A 20296-nucleotide genomic window follows, 5' to 3' on the forward strand; every position below is an offset into this window, starting at 1 on the left:
GTGAACGGCTCGTGTTCGGCTCGCTAAGCAAACGAGCCAAACACGAAGATACTTTTTGAGATCGAAATATAAACGATCTGTGCTACCGAACACAAGTCGAGCACGGGCTTGCCCATATTTGCATTCATTTAAACTTTCTATTTCTAAACGTGGGCTTTTAAATTGATGGGCTGTTTACACGTTTTGAACTTAAAAAAAGGAAAAAAAAAATTCACAATTATTATTCCTGACATGATCGCGGGAATAATAATGTGGTGAGAATTTATTTTTCGATATTTAATGGGTTTTTATAAAACTATCATTTAAAATATTGATTATAACATTTTAACGGTCTAAAATTTAAATAATATTTTAATTACATAAAAATTTAAATAATATTTTAATCACTCAAGATTTGTAATAAATGAAGTGATTAAAATGTTACATTTAAAGTTTGTGTGATTAAAATACATATTTATTGTTTTGAATTATTTGACATGTAAAAACTCTTTTAATTATATAATTTATTATTAATAATATTTTTATAATTAATTATTTATTACATATTTATTTTATTAATTAACCTAATTTTATAATTAATATATCATTAGTCGTTGCAGTGAATTCATCTTATTTTTAACTTTAATTAATCTATCATTATAAAAGAGTATGATATCTATTTATCAATCATATAGTATCATATATCCTTAATATTAATTTTATTAATTAACCTAGTTTTACATGAAACGTTCTTAAAATTTTTTATTTTTTTTTTTTTAAAAAATTTTTTTTTTTTTTTTTGATATTTTAAAACCTAGTTTTACATGAAATGTTCTTAAAATTTTTTATTTTTTTTTAAAAATACTTTATTTATTATTTGTGAATATGCAAATAGTTTTAATTATTTTTTTTTCTTATTTCTTTATTTTGATGAATTAATTTGTTAGTATTTTTTGTATTATTTGATTGTAAGAAAGTTTGTTTATAACTTATATATTATCATTTTTAGTTGTTGTGAAGAAATTTGAGAGCAATTCAAAATTGTTTCAATTATTTGTTAGTTTAGATTTGTAAAATTATTTGTTAATAAATTTAAATGAAAAGCTAGGTACTTTTTTGAGTCTTAGCTTGTTTATGAACATATTCAGTTAATGTTGACAAATCAAACACAAACTAAGTGGTTTTTTTTTAAGAAAAAATTTAAACAAACCAAATATGAATTTACATGTGCAACTCGGCCCAAGCCTGCAATATCACTTAAATTAATATTCCCCCCCCCCAGGTGTTCTCGTGTAAAATGATAGTTCACCTGATATGTTTAGTCCTTACGTGAAATACTGGGTTGTGTGCAAGAGCAATTGTTGAGGTGGTGTTGTTGTAAATAGGAGTCAAGGGAAGAGATGTAGATGTGAGTTCAGAAAGGAGTCGTCGAATTCATATAATTTTTGTGGTTATCGGAGCAATGGCCTGTTATTTCGCTTCATTATTGGATTTAGCTACGACAATTTGCTTTTTAGCAGACCAAGATATAAGTGTAGATCTGAGATATATACAAAACATATTGTGGATTTCCTGTCATTTTGATCTCCCGTCCAATCAGCGTCTACATATGCCTGCAAATTAAGAGGGCCTTTCTGAATAGGAAGACTACAGTTAGTTGTTTCGTTACGATATCTTAAGATGCGTTTGAGGTGTTGATTATGTAGGGTGTTAGGTGCATGTTAATTGAGAAAGTTTACTGTGAATGTGATGTCGGGTTGAGTATTGGTGATGTATTGAAGGGATCCTATGGTTTTTCTATGAGCATGAAGATCATAAAGAAGTGGGGGTGTGTTATTGTGATGATAGTGGTGTTGAGGTAATGGTGTCATGACTGGTTTGGAATTACCCATTCCAGTAAATTTGAGGGAGAAAGTAACCATTGGAAGTATGGTTAACTTGTGAGCCTGGAAAATGAGAGATGTTGCCAAGGAGTTTGAATTGTTGATTGAGCTGATTTTTTAATTTATGAATGGCAGGTTTAGAATTATCAGTTATAAGAATATCATCAACGTAAACCAGAAGATATATTCTAATATTCTAATGATGATAAATGATAAGAGATGGGCTAGATTGACTTAGAATGAAATGTTGGGAAATGAGAGATTGACAAAATATGGAATAACATTGTCGTGGTGCTTATTTTAAACCATAAATTGCCTTATGATGAGAAAATTGTTTAGCTGTAAAACTTGGAGGTGATGAAAAGAGATGGGCCAGATTGACTTAGACTGAAATGTTGGGAAATGAGAGATTGACAAAATGTGGAATAACATTGTCATGGTGCTTATTTTAAACCATAAATTGCCTTGTGATGAGAAAATTGTTTAGCTGTAAAACTTGGAGGTTGTTTCATATAGACAATTTCCTCAAGTTTGCCATGAAGAAAGACATTACAAATATCTAATTGATGAATATCTCAGCCTTGATGAGCAACAAGGGTGATAAAAATTATGATAGTGGGAAATTTAGCGACAGGACTGAAGGTTTCAATATTGTCTATGTCGTGTTTTTGAGAACATCCTTGAGCTACTAAATGAGCTTTATAGTGTGATATTTGATTCGGAAAGTACTTTTGGAGCCGAGAATGTGCTGTTTAAGAGGTGGATGAACTAAATCCCAGGCCCCTTATTGTTGTAGGGCCATGAACTCATCTATAATGGCTTGACGCTAGTGAGATTGGGTTTGAGCTTGATGATAGTGGGAACATTGGAGAGAATTTGATGTTGGAGATTTAAGAAGTTTAGTAGGTTTGAGCGATCCTGTTTTGGAATGAGTTATCATATGATGTGAGATGTGAGATTGATGAGAGACTTGAGAAGATGGGAAAGGATTTATGGGAGGTTCGGGTATGGGAGAAGGGGATAGATTAGTGGGTGAGGTTGTGGAATTTGATTGAGAGGTGGAAAGAGAGGTAAGCGAGGTGTTGGAAAGATGTAGAAGAGATGGGCATAAGCAGAGAGAGCTACATGTGTGGGAGCTGATGTTGGCGTAGGGTTGGTTTGAGAAATCTAATAAGTAAATGATTCTCCAATAATAGTAAAATTAGGAGAAATAATTGTTTTCTTGTTGAGAATATCAAAGCATTCAAAACCTTTGTGATGGGTGAGACATCCAAGAAAAATGTAGGTGAGCCTTTGGGCTGAATTTGTGAGAAGTTAAAGGTTGTTGCCAAGGAAAATATGCACATCTAATGATTTCAAAGTTTTGATATTCATGTAGAGAATTGTGGAGAAGTTCAAAAGAAGATTTGTGTTGAGTGTTAATAAAGGGTAATCAATTGATGAGATAGGTGGCGGCGAGAAGAGCATCGATCCAAAATTGGGGAGGCAAGCGTTCAACTAAACCATTATGTTCGGGTGTGTATGGTCATGTGCATTGATGAACAATGTCATGTGTTTGAAAATAAAGAGCTAGATTATATATACTTGTGCTGCATATCTTGGTCCGTTGGTGGCAGGGTCACTGTAAGTCCTCTCAGGTCAAGGGTTCGATCCCACCGTGATGCGGGAACTCTGAAATTTTATGCACATGACGCGACTCTCATCATGGGGCCAGAATGCACATGAGAAATTGATATTTGTGTCTCTGCCAAATATCAATTTCCTTTTATATATATATTATTGCATTTCTCAACTTATAACTCATTTTTATAGCAAATTGATATCATAAATAATATTTTTTCTTATAAAGCATCAATGATTACTAATTCAATTCGGAAACGACTGCTGGAGAGCTACAATAAAATAACAAAAAAAATATATATATATATATTTTTCTTAAGTAACAAAAGCACGGGGTTCTCTAAAAAAATTTAAAATATAAAATTTATTTAAATTTACCAATAATTTTTTAAAATGTTTGCACTCCAAAATCATAATATATAAATGCTAAATTTCTAGTAAAAATGAATTATATGCCTTATTAACACAACATCTTCATGTCCCCAACAGCCTTTTTTGATTAATTCAAATAAAATTTAGAACTTTATTTTTTTAAAAAAATCATATTAATCAAATAAACTTATAAATATTTATTTAAAAAAAAAACCGGAATTCTTATTTAAAAAATTTCTTAGAAAAATTCAAATTTTGGATATATTTAAAAATCGAAATTTATAGGTAAGATATATATAAATACCAAGTATTGAGCGTTATAATGGCACACATGTAAATATGGTATCCTACGGTGGCATATTTTCCGTCGTATATTTTTAATGGGCTCATTTTTGTAAATAAAAAAAATTACAGAAAATGGGACTCGGTTTAGGTTTGAAATAATTCAAAGTCTAATTATTAATGACCGATTCATTAATAATTAAGGAAAAAAAAAATCAAGAAATTGTGGCGGACAGATGAACTTATAACAACCTAACGGGCAGCTCATAAGCCGTGTTGACCAATCCGCAAGACTTGATAATAGCATATATTTTTTTTATTTTTTTAATTAAATTTATTTATGATTTTTTTTTTTTTTAGGACTTTTAATATCTTTCTGGCACTCCACACAATTCTTCTTGATACGCCGCCAACAAATCTTCATCATCCGGCACGAATCTCGAGATATGACATCGATTATGAGACGATATTTTGAACAAGAAACGTTCAGATCTTGAAAAAAATTCATCGGGAGCTCCGATTTCAATAAAATTATAGTTAAACTGATCGGCCCGATGAGACAGACATAAAGATATAATAACTAGTCCAATAAGAGTCAAATTAAGCCCAGATCAAGTCATTAAACCACTATTACAAGATTTTCGGACATATTTGGAAGGTCAAACAAATATCGACACTAGCAAGCTTATACTCGAATTGAGCGTCTCGACAAGAAAAATTCAACGAGCCCAAGATCACTCAATTCATTCCAACATCGTTAAGGCACTCAAATGTCAATTAACGTTGCTTGATCGAGGGAAACTTTCTGGATCGTCCGATCAAACTGGTTAATATTCCTGCATTAATTGCACCCATAACACTATAAATAGACCTCCACCCCTCACATGAGGGGAGGAAAGTCTAGAGAGAGAGCCTGAGTCTGAGGCATTGAGAAGAAACTACAGTTCAGTATTACCGCCAATCTCCGTCGTCGACCACTTTCAACTGTCTAAGACCATCGCCAGCATCCGCCGACCGTCGTCGACCACCACTAACCACCATCGATCACCACCTGAGGCATTGAGAAGAAACTGCAGTTCAGTATCATCGTCAATCTCCGTCGTCGACCACTTTCAACTGCCTAAGACCATCGTCAGCATCCGCCGATCGTCGTCGACCACCACTAACCACCATCGATCACCACCAACCAGACGCCTTCAGTCGACGTTCTAATCTAAAAAATATAGTTACTATTTTCCGTCTGTGAGACAAAAAATTTCTGTAATTATTAATCAACAGTGAATTTTCGCAGCTGAGTCAGACCTCGTGGCTTTTCCCTTGCGAGTTTTCCACGTAAAAACTTATGAAGTCATCACCGCTTGTTTCTCTTTCATCAGCGTGTGTGTGTTAAACTTTCGTACAACGCTAAGACGACGCGTGTGTGTGTTGAATTTTCGTACAACGCTAAGACGATAGTTCGTTACTCTACTGCGGCAAATTTTTTAACACACATCACTTATGTATTTACATAACTAGATAGGGGTGAGCATTCGGCTGATTCTGATGAGTCGATTTTAAACCTGATCAAATCGATTACAACCGAAATACAGAATAACAATCCAATTTTCACATAAATTTAATTTGGTTTAAACGGTTCTGTTATGAACTAACCGAAATTTAATTATTTATTGAAATTTGGCTACAAACAATCATTCCGAATTACATATCATATCTTTATTATAGATTTAATTTCTTTAATTTTCTGTTTATTTCTATCAAATAGGACATATAATAAAAATTTTGATATTTTTTTAGTTTATTTTACTTGAAATTAAAATATAATAAATATTTTCGATAAAATTTTGATTTTTTGGTACTTCGGTTAAATAAAAATTAAAAAAAAACACAAAAATGAATATTAAAATCTTAAAAACTAAAAACAAAATTCAATTTTTAAATCGAACACTTCGGTTCAATACAATTTTTCGATTTTGACCAAATAAAACACATCCACGTGGAGGTGACAAAAAAAAAAAATCGTTTTAGCACAAGAGAGTATTACCCCCGTGTTATTCAAGTGTTATTGTGGTTGTTTTCATGTATTATTGTGTTCTGATAATAATCACGGTGTTATAGTAACATAATAAAATATCAATACCACCACAATAATATTTGAATAACTCGGAATAACACGGGAGGAATATTCTCGTATTACCAGGTCGAATCATAAAAAAATAAGTTTTTTTTTTTTCCTTTTTATCAGCTCCACGTGGAAGCGATTCATTGAAATCCGGACGTATCTCTACGTCTGAAGTCCAGACTTAATAATTTTCGTGGCTTGCCACCAGGCCACAGCAACTATACAAATAATTTTTATAACACTGCACATCCAACAAAATATTTTTTTTTGGTATTTAATAAAAAAAAAACCTAGATTTTTAAAACAATATAAAAAAGTATATATATAAAAAAATAGGTTGATCAATGTTGACTTATACTAATTAATATTAAAATTATAGAATAATCATAATAGTTTAATTTCTTCTTGATTTTAAGTTCTATTTATTTATTTATTTAATTTAGGGAATTATATTTTCATGATTTTAACTTATAAAATAATCATAAAAAATATCGTGATTTTAACTTATAAAAATTAAAATATATATTTTCATGCAAAAATAAGTTGGTATGTATGTAAAAAATGGAGGTTTAGGTCATTAGGTGTTAGCGATGTAAATACATAAGAATTAAAAATATATAATGATCTACATAAATATTTAAAATAATTTAGCCGACATGTAAATTAAGACGAGGAATTTCTTCAATTTTATAGAAAAGAAAAATATTGTATAAAATGGAATGAAAAAAAAAAAAGTGGATTTTACATAAAGATCGCTCAATTCCCATGTATTTACGTATCTAACACTAAAATTTTAGTTTTTTACTTTTATAACATCCAAAATTTTCATATCAGATAAGAAATACCATCATCCAAAAGTGTCCAGGCAACACAACGTCTCACCTGAGAAAGATGAAAGAGACTACAGTAGCGAACAATAAAGAGTGCGTAAATTTTATTACTGATAGGGATCCCCTATTTGTAGGAATGAGTCTTTAGTTTTACAAAATTATAGATCTAACCCTTCATCACTAATTTTTTTGAAGATGTCACTAGTAAGTTACAAGGGTATTTCAATACGATAAGGCCAGTTGATTCATCCGAATGGTGAGAAGCTCGTTGAAAGCTCGTTTCCCTTAGACTCTGTCGGCACTTTGATATAGGGTTGAGTTATCTGACGACCGACTTGAAGAAGGCCGATGGTAATTTTGATGGACGAGGTCCTTTGGTACGGTTATTGTCACCTTACGTTTTCCTTGCCAGCATTGGATCCATCGATTGTTGGGCAACTCGTCGTCGTTGATGGTTATGGACGATCGGTCGTGTAATATATCGCCAGTTTTCTTCTAGGCCGTCTGATAGTCTTGGAATTTCCATTGATACATTTTTTGTATACATAATTATTTTATCGATTCCCTTACTTTTGGAAAATTGTGAACCACATAAGAACAATGAAATCTTTTTTTATTATTACAAAAAGTCTAAAATAAACTAGAATGTCATTGTCACTCAATAGCTCACTTCCTTGGAATTTCGAGCTAAGGCTTGTTATAAGTAAGCTATAGGGTAAGAAGGTTTCGCGCCGACTTCTTTCTTTCTCTATTCTTAGTTCTTCGCTCTTCTTTTGTTTTTTTATTTTTCTTTTTGTCACGATGTTTGGTTAGGGGGCTCTGTCTGTTGATAAGGACACCCTCTTTAAGGCTTTAGGTGGCATGCGAGCAAAATCTTGAAAATTAGATGAGAAGCCTCGTGATGAGCCAAACGACAGCCGCACAAAGGTTAAGGACCGGAGATCGTGAGGATTGAATCAGACCCTCTGATCCCATCGAAGGTCTGTTGTAAGGGCAAACTTTGGAAAAAGGTCAGAGATTCTCATGACGATTGCCTTATTGGCTTTTTACCAATGGTGAGTGTTTGTTCTGGGCGGAAAGAAACGCATGTTCAGAGCATTGAGGGAGAAATAGCTTCTTAAGGTGTTCCACATGAAGCGGCGATTGTGACAAAAACATCATTTGATCTGTCATTTTTCAAAGTCTGTACTGTATACTATGTTTTAACTGTTACGATTGCAAAATACATGTTGGAGGATTTTTTATGTGTAAAAAGGATGCATGAATTTCTTTAAAGTTGCACATCTTTTTGAATGCAAATGCACTTTAATGAAATGTATTTGTATGTTATTCTTGCAGGTATAACATGTAAGTGGAGTGGAATAAAGTGGAAGAAACATGGAGAAAAAATGAGAAGGAATTGAAGAAAAAGAAAAATGGCATAAGAAGCCTGAGGCCATAGTGCTACAATTGCGACGCCTAGGCACCAATCAAGAGAAAGCAAGGCCTCAACGCCATATCAGTGTGGCGCCTAGGCACCCTATATGCTAAAGATGACCCGAGAGACTAACGCCATGGCCTCAGGTCTGAAGGAACAAGACCATGGCATCACAATCGAGGCGCCAGTACCAAATTCTAGGCAGTTTCATGACGGTTCCTAGCGGTTACTCATTCGTATGTTGAATCTTTTGGTTTTAGTGCATATTGGTGTTTTATCCGTGCTTTGTGAGTAATTTTACTTGCATTTCCTTGTGGTGTTTTAGTAAATGTGTAGGAGTATTGAATTGAATATAGAAATATTCTTTCAAATTAATTTTTAACTTCTTTCTGCACTAAGTTTGTTTTTCAATCTGGTCAATTGATTTGTTAAAATATGTTGTGAGCCCTTAAGAACTCAAAAGAGCCACGGCATGAACAACTAGGAATATAACTTTGAATTATAGGGTATGAATCAAAGTATACTATAAGGAGATGCAAATAAATAGGGAGATACTTTTCATTGAGTTTAAGTGGGACTTAAGGAATTAAGGTCACTTTTAACCAATCTTCTTTATACACTCGGAAGATGGTAAAGAAGATATATGTTTATACTTATCACAATTTACATGTTATTTCACATTTAGTTACACCTATACTTTACTATTATCACTGCAAGGGAAAATAAATTTCAGCTCTTGACAAAACACATTTACATAGAGTAGTTAGAATTCTTGTAGAAGTAATCTTAAATAGTTGTAGTAGGTGTGTTATTACAATTTAAATATTTAATATTTCAAATTTTTCTAAACTAGGAACAAGTTTAGTAGACTGGAATATTGTCCTATCTTGGCTTCCCAGTGTTTCTCTGTGGTTCAACAACCTGTCTTTTTAGAGATTGTTATTAATTACAATTGATACGTACACTTGTGTCAAGCAACCCCAACGTTAAGGATAAAATTGCATTTGAAAGTCTGAACAAGTACCTTGGATAGAATAAACTTTGCAGCACTTTTCCCATAAATTGAATTATTGTACTCGTTACTGGGGTTATCAAGGATCACATTTAGGTGGTAAAAGGTCGCCTTTCCTTAAGTTCTGGATGTCCAGGGGATCATGTTTCACGTTGCTTATGGCTACTACTCTGAGCACCTCTGTGAATTGTCCTGACTTCTGGTTAATGATTTGAGCCCTCAAGTCTTACAAACTTTGCTCGATGGATTCTTCCATGAACACTCAAGTGCATGCTGCTTCTACCATGCTCCTGTGACTTGATTTTCCTTGTCGTTGTTGTTGAGTTCATCTTCTTGTTGATGACATGTTTCCGTGCTCACCACAACTTAAAGGATGTTGAATTCAAAAGTCTTCGGGAAACACACCCAAGGTATAGAATATCTCACCAAGGAAAGATAAAAGAGAGCACTCTAGAGAACAATAAATAGTGCCTAAAATTTAATCATGATAGAGACCCCCATTTATAAGAATGGGTCTTTAGTCTTACAAAATTACAGATCTACCCTTCATCACTAACTTTTTTGAAAGGCCCTTAGTAAATCACTTGAGTATTTGAATACAATAAGGCCAATTAATTCATCCAAACAGTGCGATGCTTATCGATCGCTCGTTCCACTTTTGACTTCGTCGGCACTCGAACTAGGGTTGAGTTATCTGACGATCGGTTAGATAAAGGTCAATCGTCATTTTGAGGGACGAGGTCCTTTGGTACGTTTGTTGGCACCTTCCACTTTTCTTGCCAACATCTAATCCATTGATCGTCTGACAACCGTCCGTCATTGACGATTTTTTTGGTATTTTTGAACGTTATAATATAAAAAGTAAAATTTATGTGATAAATATATAAATACAAAGGAATTTAAAGGTACGTATGTAAATACCCACAAAAAAAAAACCGAAATTAAAAATTTGTGAGGTCATTTTTCCCCTCAATTTCTTCTTCTACAAAAAAAAAAAAAGAAAAATAATTCCTATTAAATTTCATTAATATTTTTATTTCATTTTCTTTTTATTTTGTCTCTTAATTTATTCAAACCAAAGTTTTCATGCCATACTAATTACTTCCTAACACTATTGAATTTTATTATTTGCAGTTTTAAAATATTATTTTGAGGTTACCTTATGCTTTCTATCAGTTTCAAATCCTACCGATTTCATATCACAATCATCTTGACCTGCTTTTAGATTTCTGATGAAACCCAAGTCACAGATTCAATGTTTCCACTGTGCAATAATTGAATGCCAATAAGTCAAAAATATGTACTATTTACACCCACTCAAATTAACATATTACAATTTTAAGAGAAAGAGAGCATCGACATCTCATTTGATCTCATAACTTTACAATTACAAAAAGAAAAAAAAAATCAGCTATAACATACATACAAAATAAACATTTTATAAGCATCTAATAATGTGCTCAGGTGTAATATCACTATCATTTTCAGTGCATTTCTTATTGATGTTGCCATTGTTCGCATTATCATCAAGATTATCATCAGAAGCAATGCGATATGAGAAATTCCTCCCAAGATGAAAAGATTTCACTCGACTGTAAACAGATGTGCTCGAACTTCTTCTAAATTCATTCGGTTCCTCAGCCTCTGTCTGATTCTTTTTAAATATTTTGAAAGATTGACCCATGTGGCCCTTGTTTTCGTTTAAAGAGAGACTGTCTTTGCGGGCGGATGAGAGCACCAAAGCGCCCTGTGCTTCGCCCTCGGATTCTTTGACATTATATGTTCTCTCTTCAAATCGGCCATGAAGGGAACAGTCGGGGTTTTCGTGCGATGAATTGACATTTTCAGTTGTTTTCGTTTAAAGAGAGACTGTCTTTGCGCGCGGATGAGAGCACCAAAGCTCCCTGTGCTTCGCCCTCGGATTCTTTGACATTATACGTTCTCTCTTCAAATCGGCCATGAAGAGAGCAGTCGGGGTTTTCGTGCGATGAATTGACATTTTCAACATTACTTTCGTTTGCAATCGATGGGTAACTCAACACGGAATGCGGCGCCAAAACATCCAGATCTTTTTTGGATGGAATCACATAACTTGATAGCTCTCCTACATTCATACCGGGTTGCCATTCTGACACCAATGAAGAAACTTCATCATCGATCAACTCGGCAATCTGTATGATATCATAATCACTTATATTCAACTCGGTGATCATTTCCGCCGCAACGCCAATCGCGGTATCATTTTCAATGTCGAAAGGAAAGAAGATGTTTCGAACATTGCCTGCACGCGCCACAAAATCACAAATTAGAAAAGTTCATTATGTTGGAAAATAGCATTTGTTATATGTTGTTAACATAACATAAATTACCTTCTCTTTCAGATATTCTAAGACTTAGAAAGATGCCGCCATCATCTCCCCTCGTTCCCTTGATTGTAATTTCCAAATTAACACAAGAATCACTTACCGGACTACGAAATGCATCAAAGCTATCTGCTTCATATTCCTTAAGAGTTTGACTCATTATTCTGATTTCTTGTTCCGAATAAGTTGGATCGTGCTCATCGATTTGGAGAAAAGGATCGTTTAAAAGCTCCTTTGCGGAGGATCTCTCGGACACCTTTGCAATGCATTTCTCCACAAATTTTCGCACTTCTGGATTCCTTACTTTATATAAAGCATTTGGTTTTCGACCCTATGTAACATGACATTTGTCGGTAAGGAACAATAACAAATAGATCGAATATAACATCACAGAATTTTGATCCTTACAGAGATCACTTTTTTGTAGATTTCGACGGGGTGGGTACATTCGCTATATGGATATTCAAGTGTGACCATTTCTAGAACACACATTCCGAAAGAGTATATATCTACCAATTCGTTGTAGGCCTCTTCATATACCTCCGGAGCCATGAATTCAGGTGTGCCTAAACAAAGATTAAAGTAGAGGACAATTATAACCAGGGATAGGTACGTGCATAGCACTCGGTTCATTTTTTGAACTACCAAACCAGTGAATTTACTCGTGCCATGATAAAATCATTAGAAATTTGATAAATAATGAAATTGAGATGGAAATTGAAAACAAGATAAAAGAGGCTGCTAATCTTGTGAATAGCAAAATTTTTAGTGATATCCATGTAATCGAGATCTCGGTTCGAAGAAGACAGGAAGGACAAGAAAGAGAAGTACCGACACAATGGTCCGCGAGCGGTTTTCGGAGGATTGCGGCAAGACCCAAATCACCAATCTTGACCTCTCCTTGGTTTCCATTAACAAAAATATTGTCGCATTTGAGGTCTCTATGAATGATGGGAGGGTCATGACTATGGAGGTAAAGCAAAGCACTTAAGATTTGTCGGCACCAATGCTTCAATGCTTTAATGTTAACCCTCCTATGCTTCTGCCTATATCTGAATTTCCACTGAAATAAATCAGTAAAACTACAAAGTGCAACACCCCGAAATCCTATGTATTTACATATATAACAACTAAACTTTATTTCTTATATTCATGCCGTCCAATTCTTTCATATCACATGAAAAAACATCACTATTTTAACTTTTAATAAGTGAAATATTTCTCTTGAAATTGAAACATAGATAAAAATTGAAGTTTAGGGGATACATGTGTAAATACATAGAAATTAAGGGGTATGTATGTTAATCTTCCAAATAAAAAAAAATTTACATATATATATATATATATCACTCAATTCCTATGTATTTACATATCTAATCCCCAATCCTCAATTTTTAACTACATGCCATCTTATCTACCATGAAAAAGCATATTTCACTTTTTAAAACTTAAAATGATTGTAATTTTGATGTGATATGAAAGATTATATGGACGGCGCTGATGTAAGAAAGTAGAGTTTAGATGTTAGATATATAAATACATAGGAAATTAGTGGGTTTTATGCAAATGCCCAATATATAAGATAAATGAACAAAAAAAAAAAACTTACTGTCTTAGAGTGCCAGAGGTAAACATCTCTGTGATAAAGTTGATTTTTCTCTTGGAGGTATCAACCCAAGAGGCATGAAATTTCATGATGTTCTTATGTCTTAGGGTTTTCAGAAGATGAATCTCACAATAAAGCCTCTCCAAATTCTCAGAGCTGCGAAGAAAGCTATTCAGCTTCACCTGATTCCAAGCAACTTCAATCCCCTCATACTCATCAAAACCCTTATAACTGCCATCAAATTGCAGCAAAAACAAAAAAAAACCATATTTTTATTTGTAAAATCAAAGAAAACGAAACAGAAAATCACCCAAAAATGTAAAAAGTTACAATCTTTTAGCAGATTATCATCAAAAGAATAGATAACAAGAATTCATACACTGTTTTCGAAGCTCCCATGCCAAGGATCTCACCATACTGCAAAGAACAAAAAAAAAAAAAAAAAAGGTTTTAAGCAATGGGGCTCTGCAAAGGGGAAGAACAAGAAGAACACTAACGAAACTTACTCTACAATATCTACCAGCGGGATCAACTTCCAGAATCTGAGGGTACTCCGAATCCTTCGGATCAGAATCCTTCTTACTCCAAAAAGCAATCTTTCCACAAAATTTTGAAATCCCTTTCACTGATGATGACAATGGAGCCATCAATTAGTAAGCTTTCGCGAAGAAAAAGAAGATACCTTCTTTGAGGTATCAAAAGGAGAGACTTTGATGGAGGGAGGGAGAGGAAATTGAATGTAGATAGAGGTAGAAGAAGAAATATAGGACAAAAAACTCTAATCCAACTATAAAGGTGTAATTTTTGGACTGTATTTATTCTCCCCCTTAGCTAAGTTGCGTTGGATGGCTGCATCTCTGCATCCACCGTTCCCCCAAATCTTTCCTCTCTCTTTCATAAAGGTAAAACAGACAAATGAGTTGATTTAATGAGTCAAAATTTGAAAAAAATTAAGTAACAAATCTCTCTCTGCCAGCAACGCACAGGGCCGTCACCCATAATGAATTATTATTGCAGCCATATCTGAATTATCTTTGTTTTTTTCATTGGACTATTTACACAGCTTACTTAATCAGTGCAAATCAATTTACAGATATCCTGAACTTCAGGGCTTGTATATAAATAATGATTGTGTGTTTGTCATTAAATTTGCTAGAAAAATCCCCCTTAAAAATATATATTTACACAATTATAGTTTAGGTTCAGCTATCAAAGGACCTCTTTTTTAAGAAAATTGGGAGAAGTTAATTATAATAATATGAGCTCTAGATCTGAGGTGACAAATGGCAAACCAAAGCTTCCCAATTTGAACTTGTACTGGCTGCCATCAATTGAATCTTTCTTATAAAACCTAGTAAAAAATTAGGAGAATTTATATGCAATGCACTTAAATCTTATCATTTTATGCCTAAAATTCATTTTTGACACAAAATATCACTTTGTTGAGTTTGATAGACAAGTCAACCAAATCCTAATTGAAACTCTTCGATGAGCACCACGTGTCATAACCAAACCTTGTTGGGACGAGCAATGATGGAGCCCGTGATATGTGGACAATGAAGACAAGGCAAATTATTGTTAGATCTTGTTAGTGAGGATTGAAAGTGAGTGAATGATGAGGAAAGGGATTCATGGGAGCAATGGTTGTGGGACTGATGAGGAAGTCACTGAGGGGACTTGGAGACGAAGAAGCTAGAGGTCTGTGAAGAGCCTCAATGAGAGGAGCGATTATTACATCAGGATTCTGTAGGTATGACCGGTAGTATTTGAAGTGTTATTGGTAGTATTGTAGTGCTATTATATGATAATACCACCACAATAACACTAATAACATCTAAAATACTACAATCCACATCTAATCAGGACAACTCATCCAGATGTAATAATTTCTCTAACAAAAGATAGACGAGAAAGTAGTATTTAGTGGCATTAATAATATTTTTAATGTCATTCAGAGATTCAAGGGTTATGTAAATAAATATTTAAAAACATTCTCACTAGTATGTAAATAGCCTTTTACTTTTCATTTACGGCCAACGTATAATGGGCGGGGTGGAGTAAATTGAAGGCTTATTCGTTAACCAGTCAATTTTGTTCCAGCAGTACTGTAACCATTTAATATTAGTCTAATATTCTCTATTATTTATTTTTTAAGTCATTAAATGATGCCATTTTAATATTAGAAAACTTTACTTACATAAAAAATACCACCAATATTTCAAAATATTATTTATTAAATTATTAATGAAGAGTTGCGAATGACTGGGGATAAAAATTACACCGCAAAGTCTAAACGTAGCCAAGATATTATATATATATATATATATATATACATATATTAAAGAAATGGTCAAAGACTATTATTCGAGCCCGACCACTCCTAATGTGCCTAATAATTTGAGGACCAAGCTTTACATCAAGGAGATTGGAACCTCCGACAACACGGGACTTACAATTGACATCGTAGATGCCAAACAACAAGACAAGATAGGCGGCATATTATATGTATATATGTGTGTGTGTGTGTGTGTGTGTTGAGAAATTAAGGCGAAAAAAATACAAGAATCGACACAAATCCAGAAGAAAACATAGAGATTTAACGAGGTTTGACAATAATATCAATGTCATTGGGAGCAGAGAGACGACTTTTTCTTCAATTCAGGAAAGAGTACAGAATGTTCCCATAGGGTTACAATATAACATATATGTATAAAGCTGACGTACAATATGTAATTACAAAGTTCTCTCTGTACTGTACCGCGGGGTCGATGCCCCCAACGCACGTATCGTAATTCCTCCGATTCGCTAACTCGCTCCATTCCGCTCCAGCATCTGTCCCTTATATGATATATGAGTCATACCTAACAAAATGTATATAGATACAGATGTGAAGGTAAATTTAACATCTAAAGCATAAATTTCAATAAAATAAATGAAGAGTAATAATTTACAAAAAAAGGTTTTACATAATTGAGATAAAATGTTGAGATTTTTATGCTCGACTTGCAGATAGTCTGTCTTCATTAATTGACTTATAAAGGCTTTCCACATCCAAGCTTGTCTCTAAAATTCAGCAAGCCTTCTTTTCAGCTTTCTCAGCCTTTCTTTTAGATAACATAAATAATAGAAATTTACATACATATCATATAATTCTTATGTATTTACCTCACAACTAAACCTTTATATTTACATTTATAAACCTTGTCATACAGCTATGCATAATATACATAGGTTTGTATTTGTTGAATCATAAGTTATCTTTTGTGAACACGTCTCAGAGTTTGAACCGGGAGGAGGGATAGAGAGAGATTAAGTTAATTCCTTTATATTCATCATTTTGACCCCTATTTGTTGGGGTGTATTTATATGGAAATTGCTCTTAATACCATTAATTAGACTGATCTTATACTAAATATGCATTGCAATTTGAATTTGAATATGATGGTAACTAGCTGGTTGATTGGCTTGGGCTCGGTCGGCTGAGGCGACTGGTCGAGTGAAAATCACACCCGCCGAAGTAAAAACCGATCAGTCGACCGGTTGCGATCGGACTACGGGCGTGCTCCACCAATTTGATCTCTCGTCATAGTATGTTGGTTGACTTCCATCGAGCGGTCGGTTGCTAAATGAACAGTTAAGTTCGCGCTCTTTTGGTCTGACACCTTAATCATCTGACTACTATAATGGACCATTAATTGATTTGAGATCTGTATCAGTATTCTAGCGTATACATATTAGTTCTTTAAGTTTTTTTGCTCCTTGGAAGTGATTGGAGCGATAAGGACATGTAAACTATTTAATAATCAGTAGCACTAAAATCAAGAAAATTAACATGATAATTAATTTCCCTTTGGATTTAGTGTTCAGTGTGCTCTATAAATAGAGCCATAAGCATGATGTGGTATCGTCATTTTTTTTCATTTTCATTTAACCAAGTTGCATCATGGTTGATGGTTCGATTCGGATCACTGTGAACCCCAGAATTTATGCCAAGGCGGGTTTTGGGCCCTTAGTCTATGTAAAGAAAAATAAGGTTAACAAAGGGAAACAGTTGAGGCAAGAACCTTAGTTGGTTGATCAGGTGACTCATATGGAGATTCTAAGGGACGAATGTTGAAAATCCCCCATTAGGAGGTTGCATCCCTTGAGTCTGGCATGGATGTGGGCTCTAAGGGTCAGCGGGCCATGCTCACGGAAGGCACTGAGGCGATCGTAAGGGAGCCGACATGGGAAGCGATTGTTGTCTCTCCTCATCCGCTATTGCAGGAAGGTAGAGGCACCTCAGTGCGAGAGAGGGAGGAGCTTTTTAAGAACCTTTCCTCTATAGATAAATTTATGGGTACGTAAGATTTTTTTTTTGTTGTTGACGGTTCTTAATAATTTATTGGTATTATTCTCACATAGATGAATTGGTCGACTACGAGGATCAACAAAATGAGGGGCAGTAGAAAGATGTTGCGGAGTCTGTTCCTGCGATAGTGGTCAGTCTATAGGCAGAATAAGAGGGGCTTTTGTCGGCAACCACCTCAAAAGGGCACCAGCCCCCGAACCCTTTTACCTGCCACCGGCTCCGAACAGGAGCGAACAGAGTGGTGTGTGTCTTGTTCTGAAGTCATGGAGCAGCAGACAGGGGGACCAGGCCCTTGGCGACGAGGGTTGTCTTTCAGAGGGAGTGACCAAAGGCCTGACCATAGATTTTGTGTGAGAGTTATCAGCCCATCTGAAAACCATGGGCTCGGATGTATCAACCTTACATGCGGAAATCACCGCCCTGCAAAGGGGGCTAGTCAAGGTGCTGCGCAAGCTAGGGGAGTTTTGCGAGTCAAGCAACCTAGGTAAGTTCCAACAGAAAGCTAACTGAATGGATCAGAGTAGATAAGACAAGTTGATGGTCCTCTGAAGGTTAACTCGGAAGGGGTATGTCCCGACTGAGGCCTTGGACGACCCGTTCACAAAACAATTTGTTCTTGACCAGTAATAATGTTATTTCATAATGCAACGACATTTGAATAAATTTGAAAAGATATTTGGTGTGACATTTATCATTATGTGATGCCTCATTTTACACGTTCATCTTATAAATAGGGTTGTTTTCATTCTTTTTCTGTTTTTCTTTTTGAAGAAGTCTTCGGTTTATGTATCGTCGTATACTTCTCTTTTCTAAATAAGTATTTCTCTCAAACAATATGAATGATCAGGAGAATAGAGGAACCGAAAAAAATAGGACATGCACCAAAAATGCACAAACAAGAGAAAGAACGTGGAAAGCTTCTGTGCGACAAAGCTTACAAGGATATGTCAGACATGTACATCCGAACAAGATCAGATTAAAATAGCTTGTACCAAATATTCGCGAACAAATACTTACGAAAGCTACCCACAACCAGAGATTCATGTGTTTTTGTCTGTTTTTGGGGTTCAAAATACTCCCAAGTGGACGTGTCCCACTTGGTTAATTACACATTGGGGGTTGCCTAAGAATACTCTTGATCTAAGTAGTTCTGCTTACTAATGAGTGATAACTAGCATAGGGTTATCAGAGAATGGTTTATTTCATACGAAACCTCCCAACACTTTCTGAGTTCTCGCTAAGCCACAGGACATAGAGTAAGTCTCTCACGGGCACAAGTGGTTAGCGGCTTATAGGCAATTAAAGCTCGTGAAACATTGAAGGTTGCCCAAGAGTACTTTTGATCTAAGGAGTTCTGCTTACTAACGAGTGATAACTAGCACAGAGTTATCAGATGATGGTTTATTTTATACGAAACATCCCGACACTTTCTGAGTTATCGCTAAGCCACAGGGCAGAGAGTAAGTCTCTCACAGCCACAAATGGTTAGCTGTTCATAGGCAATCGAGGCCTGTGAAACAACCAGGTCATCTGTTAGAAAACATCCCACCGCTTCAAAGCTATACTGAGCTTTAAGGACAGACGACAAATTGTCGTATTCCAAACGAGCAACAACCTATCGCTAAGTGAGGCCCGCCAAATGACATCGACGAAAGCAACAGAAGCGACATGGCTCAACAGGGGTAGTCAAAGGAAGAAATGAGTAAGCTCTAAAAAGGTAGATGTAGCTAGGTCAAGATATCAAAGACCCTTCTTCACAAACTACTAAAATCCTAAGTTTATCTGGTCGTAAAGGTAGTTGACCCAACAAGTCCGGAGATCGCCGGTCTGCAATCTGTGAATTGTGGCGTCCACGGGTACCTCGGTAGCCCTAATGTCAAATGAACGAAACTCTATCCTATGATTATCAGGTGTAGCTCCAAGAGGTGAGACTTATACCCGTCGAAGTGACGAGGATGTCGCTGAAAACATGAGAAAGAGAGGTTCGGCTACAAAGTTGGAAACACTACCAACAAATAGACTTGCACCCCGTCTGAATCGGAGAGCCTTCTAACGACCTATGCTTTCTAGACAACTTTATATGTAAAAAGATATGCGAGGCCAGTGTGTAACTAAATTAACACTAAATTTTTTAATAGCACATCTAGGCATGGGCTGAGATAGAGTGGGGACGTCATAAGTGGTATAAATGTAAATACATAAAATGTAAGAAAAACAAACTTAGTCGTTAAATGTGTAACTTTAAAATGCCAGTTATTGACAGGCAGGCATGGTTCTCAATCCAAGTATCTTCGTATATAATAAGCAGTCCGCATGCTTCAATATAATAACCTAAAAAAAATTGATTCTACATCACACACACATACACACGTGTGCGCGCGTGCACGCACACACACGCACGCACACAAACATCATATGAAACAAAGGACTCATCATCACTTTTTAATAAATCCATATTTTCG

At 34.9% G+C, this 20296-nt stretch overlaps 1 protein-coding gene across 1 annotated transcript; it reads right to left on the minus strand.

The window, feature by feature from the left end:
- Positions 1–10830: 10830 nt before the first annotated feature.
- Positions 10831–14948, minus strand: LOC110035549 (probable serine/threonine-protein kinase WNK9). The gene is given in 8 exon segments (XM_020739792.1): positions 10831–11360; positions 11362–11795; positions 11884–12208; positions 12286–12443; positions 12709–12929; positions 13487–13714; positions 13863–13900; positions 13990–14948. Coding segments are annotated over 8 exon segments (1953 nt in total). The 5' UTR covers positions 14131–14948; the 3' UTR covers positions 10831–10952.
- Between the last annotated feature and the right edge of the window lie 5348 nt (positions 14949–20296).

This window comes from Phalaenopsis equestris, unplaced genomic scaffold (assembly GCF_001263595.1).
Source record: "Phalaenopsis equestris unplaced genomic scaffold, ASM126359v1 Scaffold198083, whole genome shotgun sequence".
Taxonomy (NCBI): Eukaryota; Viridiplantae; Streptophyta; class Magnoliopsida; order Asparagales; family Orchidaceae; genus Phalaenopsis; species Phalaenopsis equestris.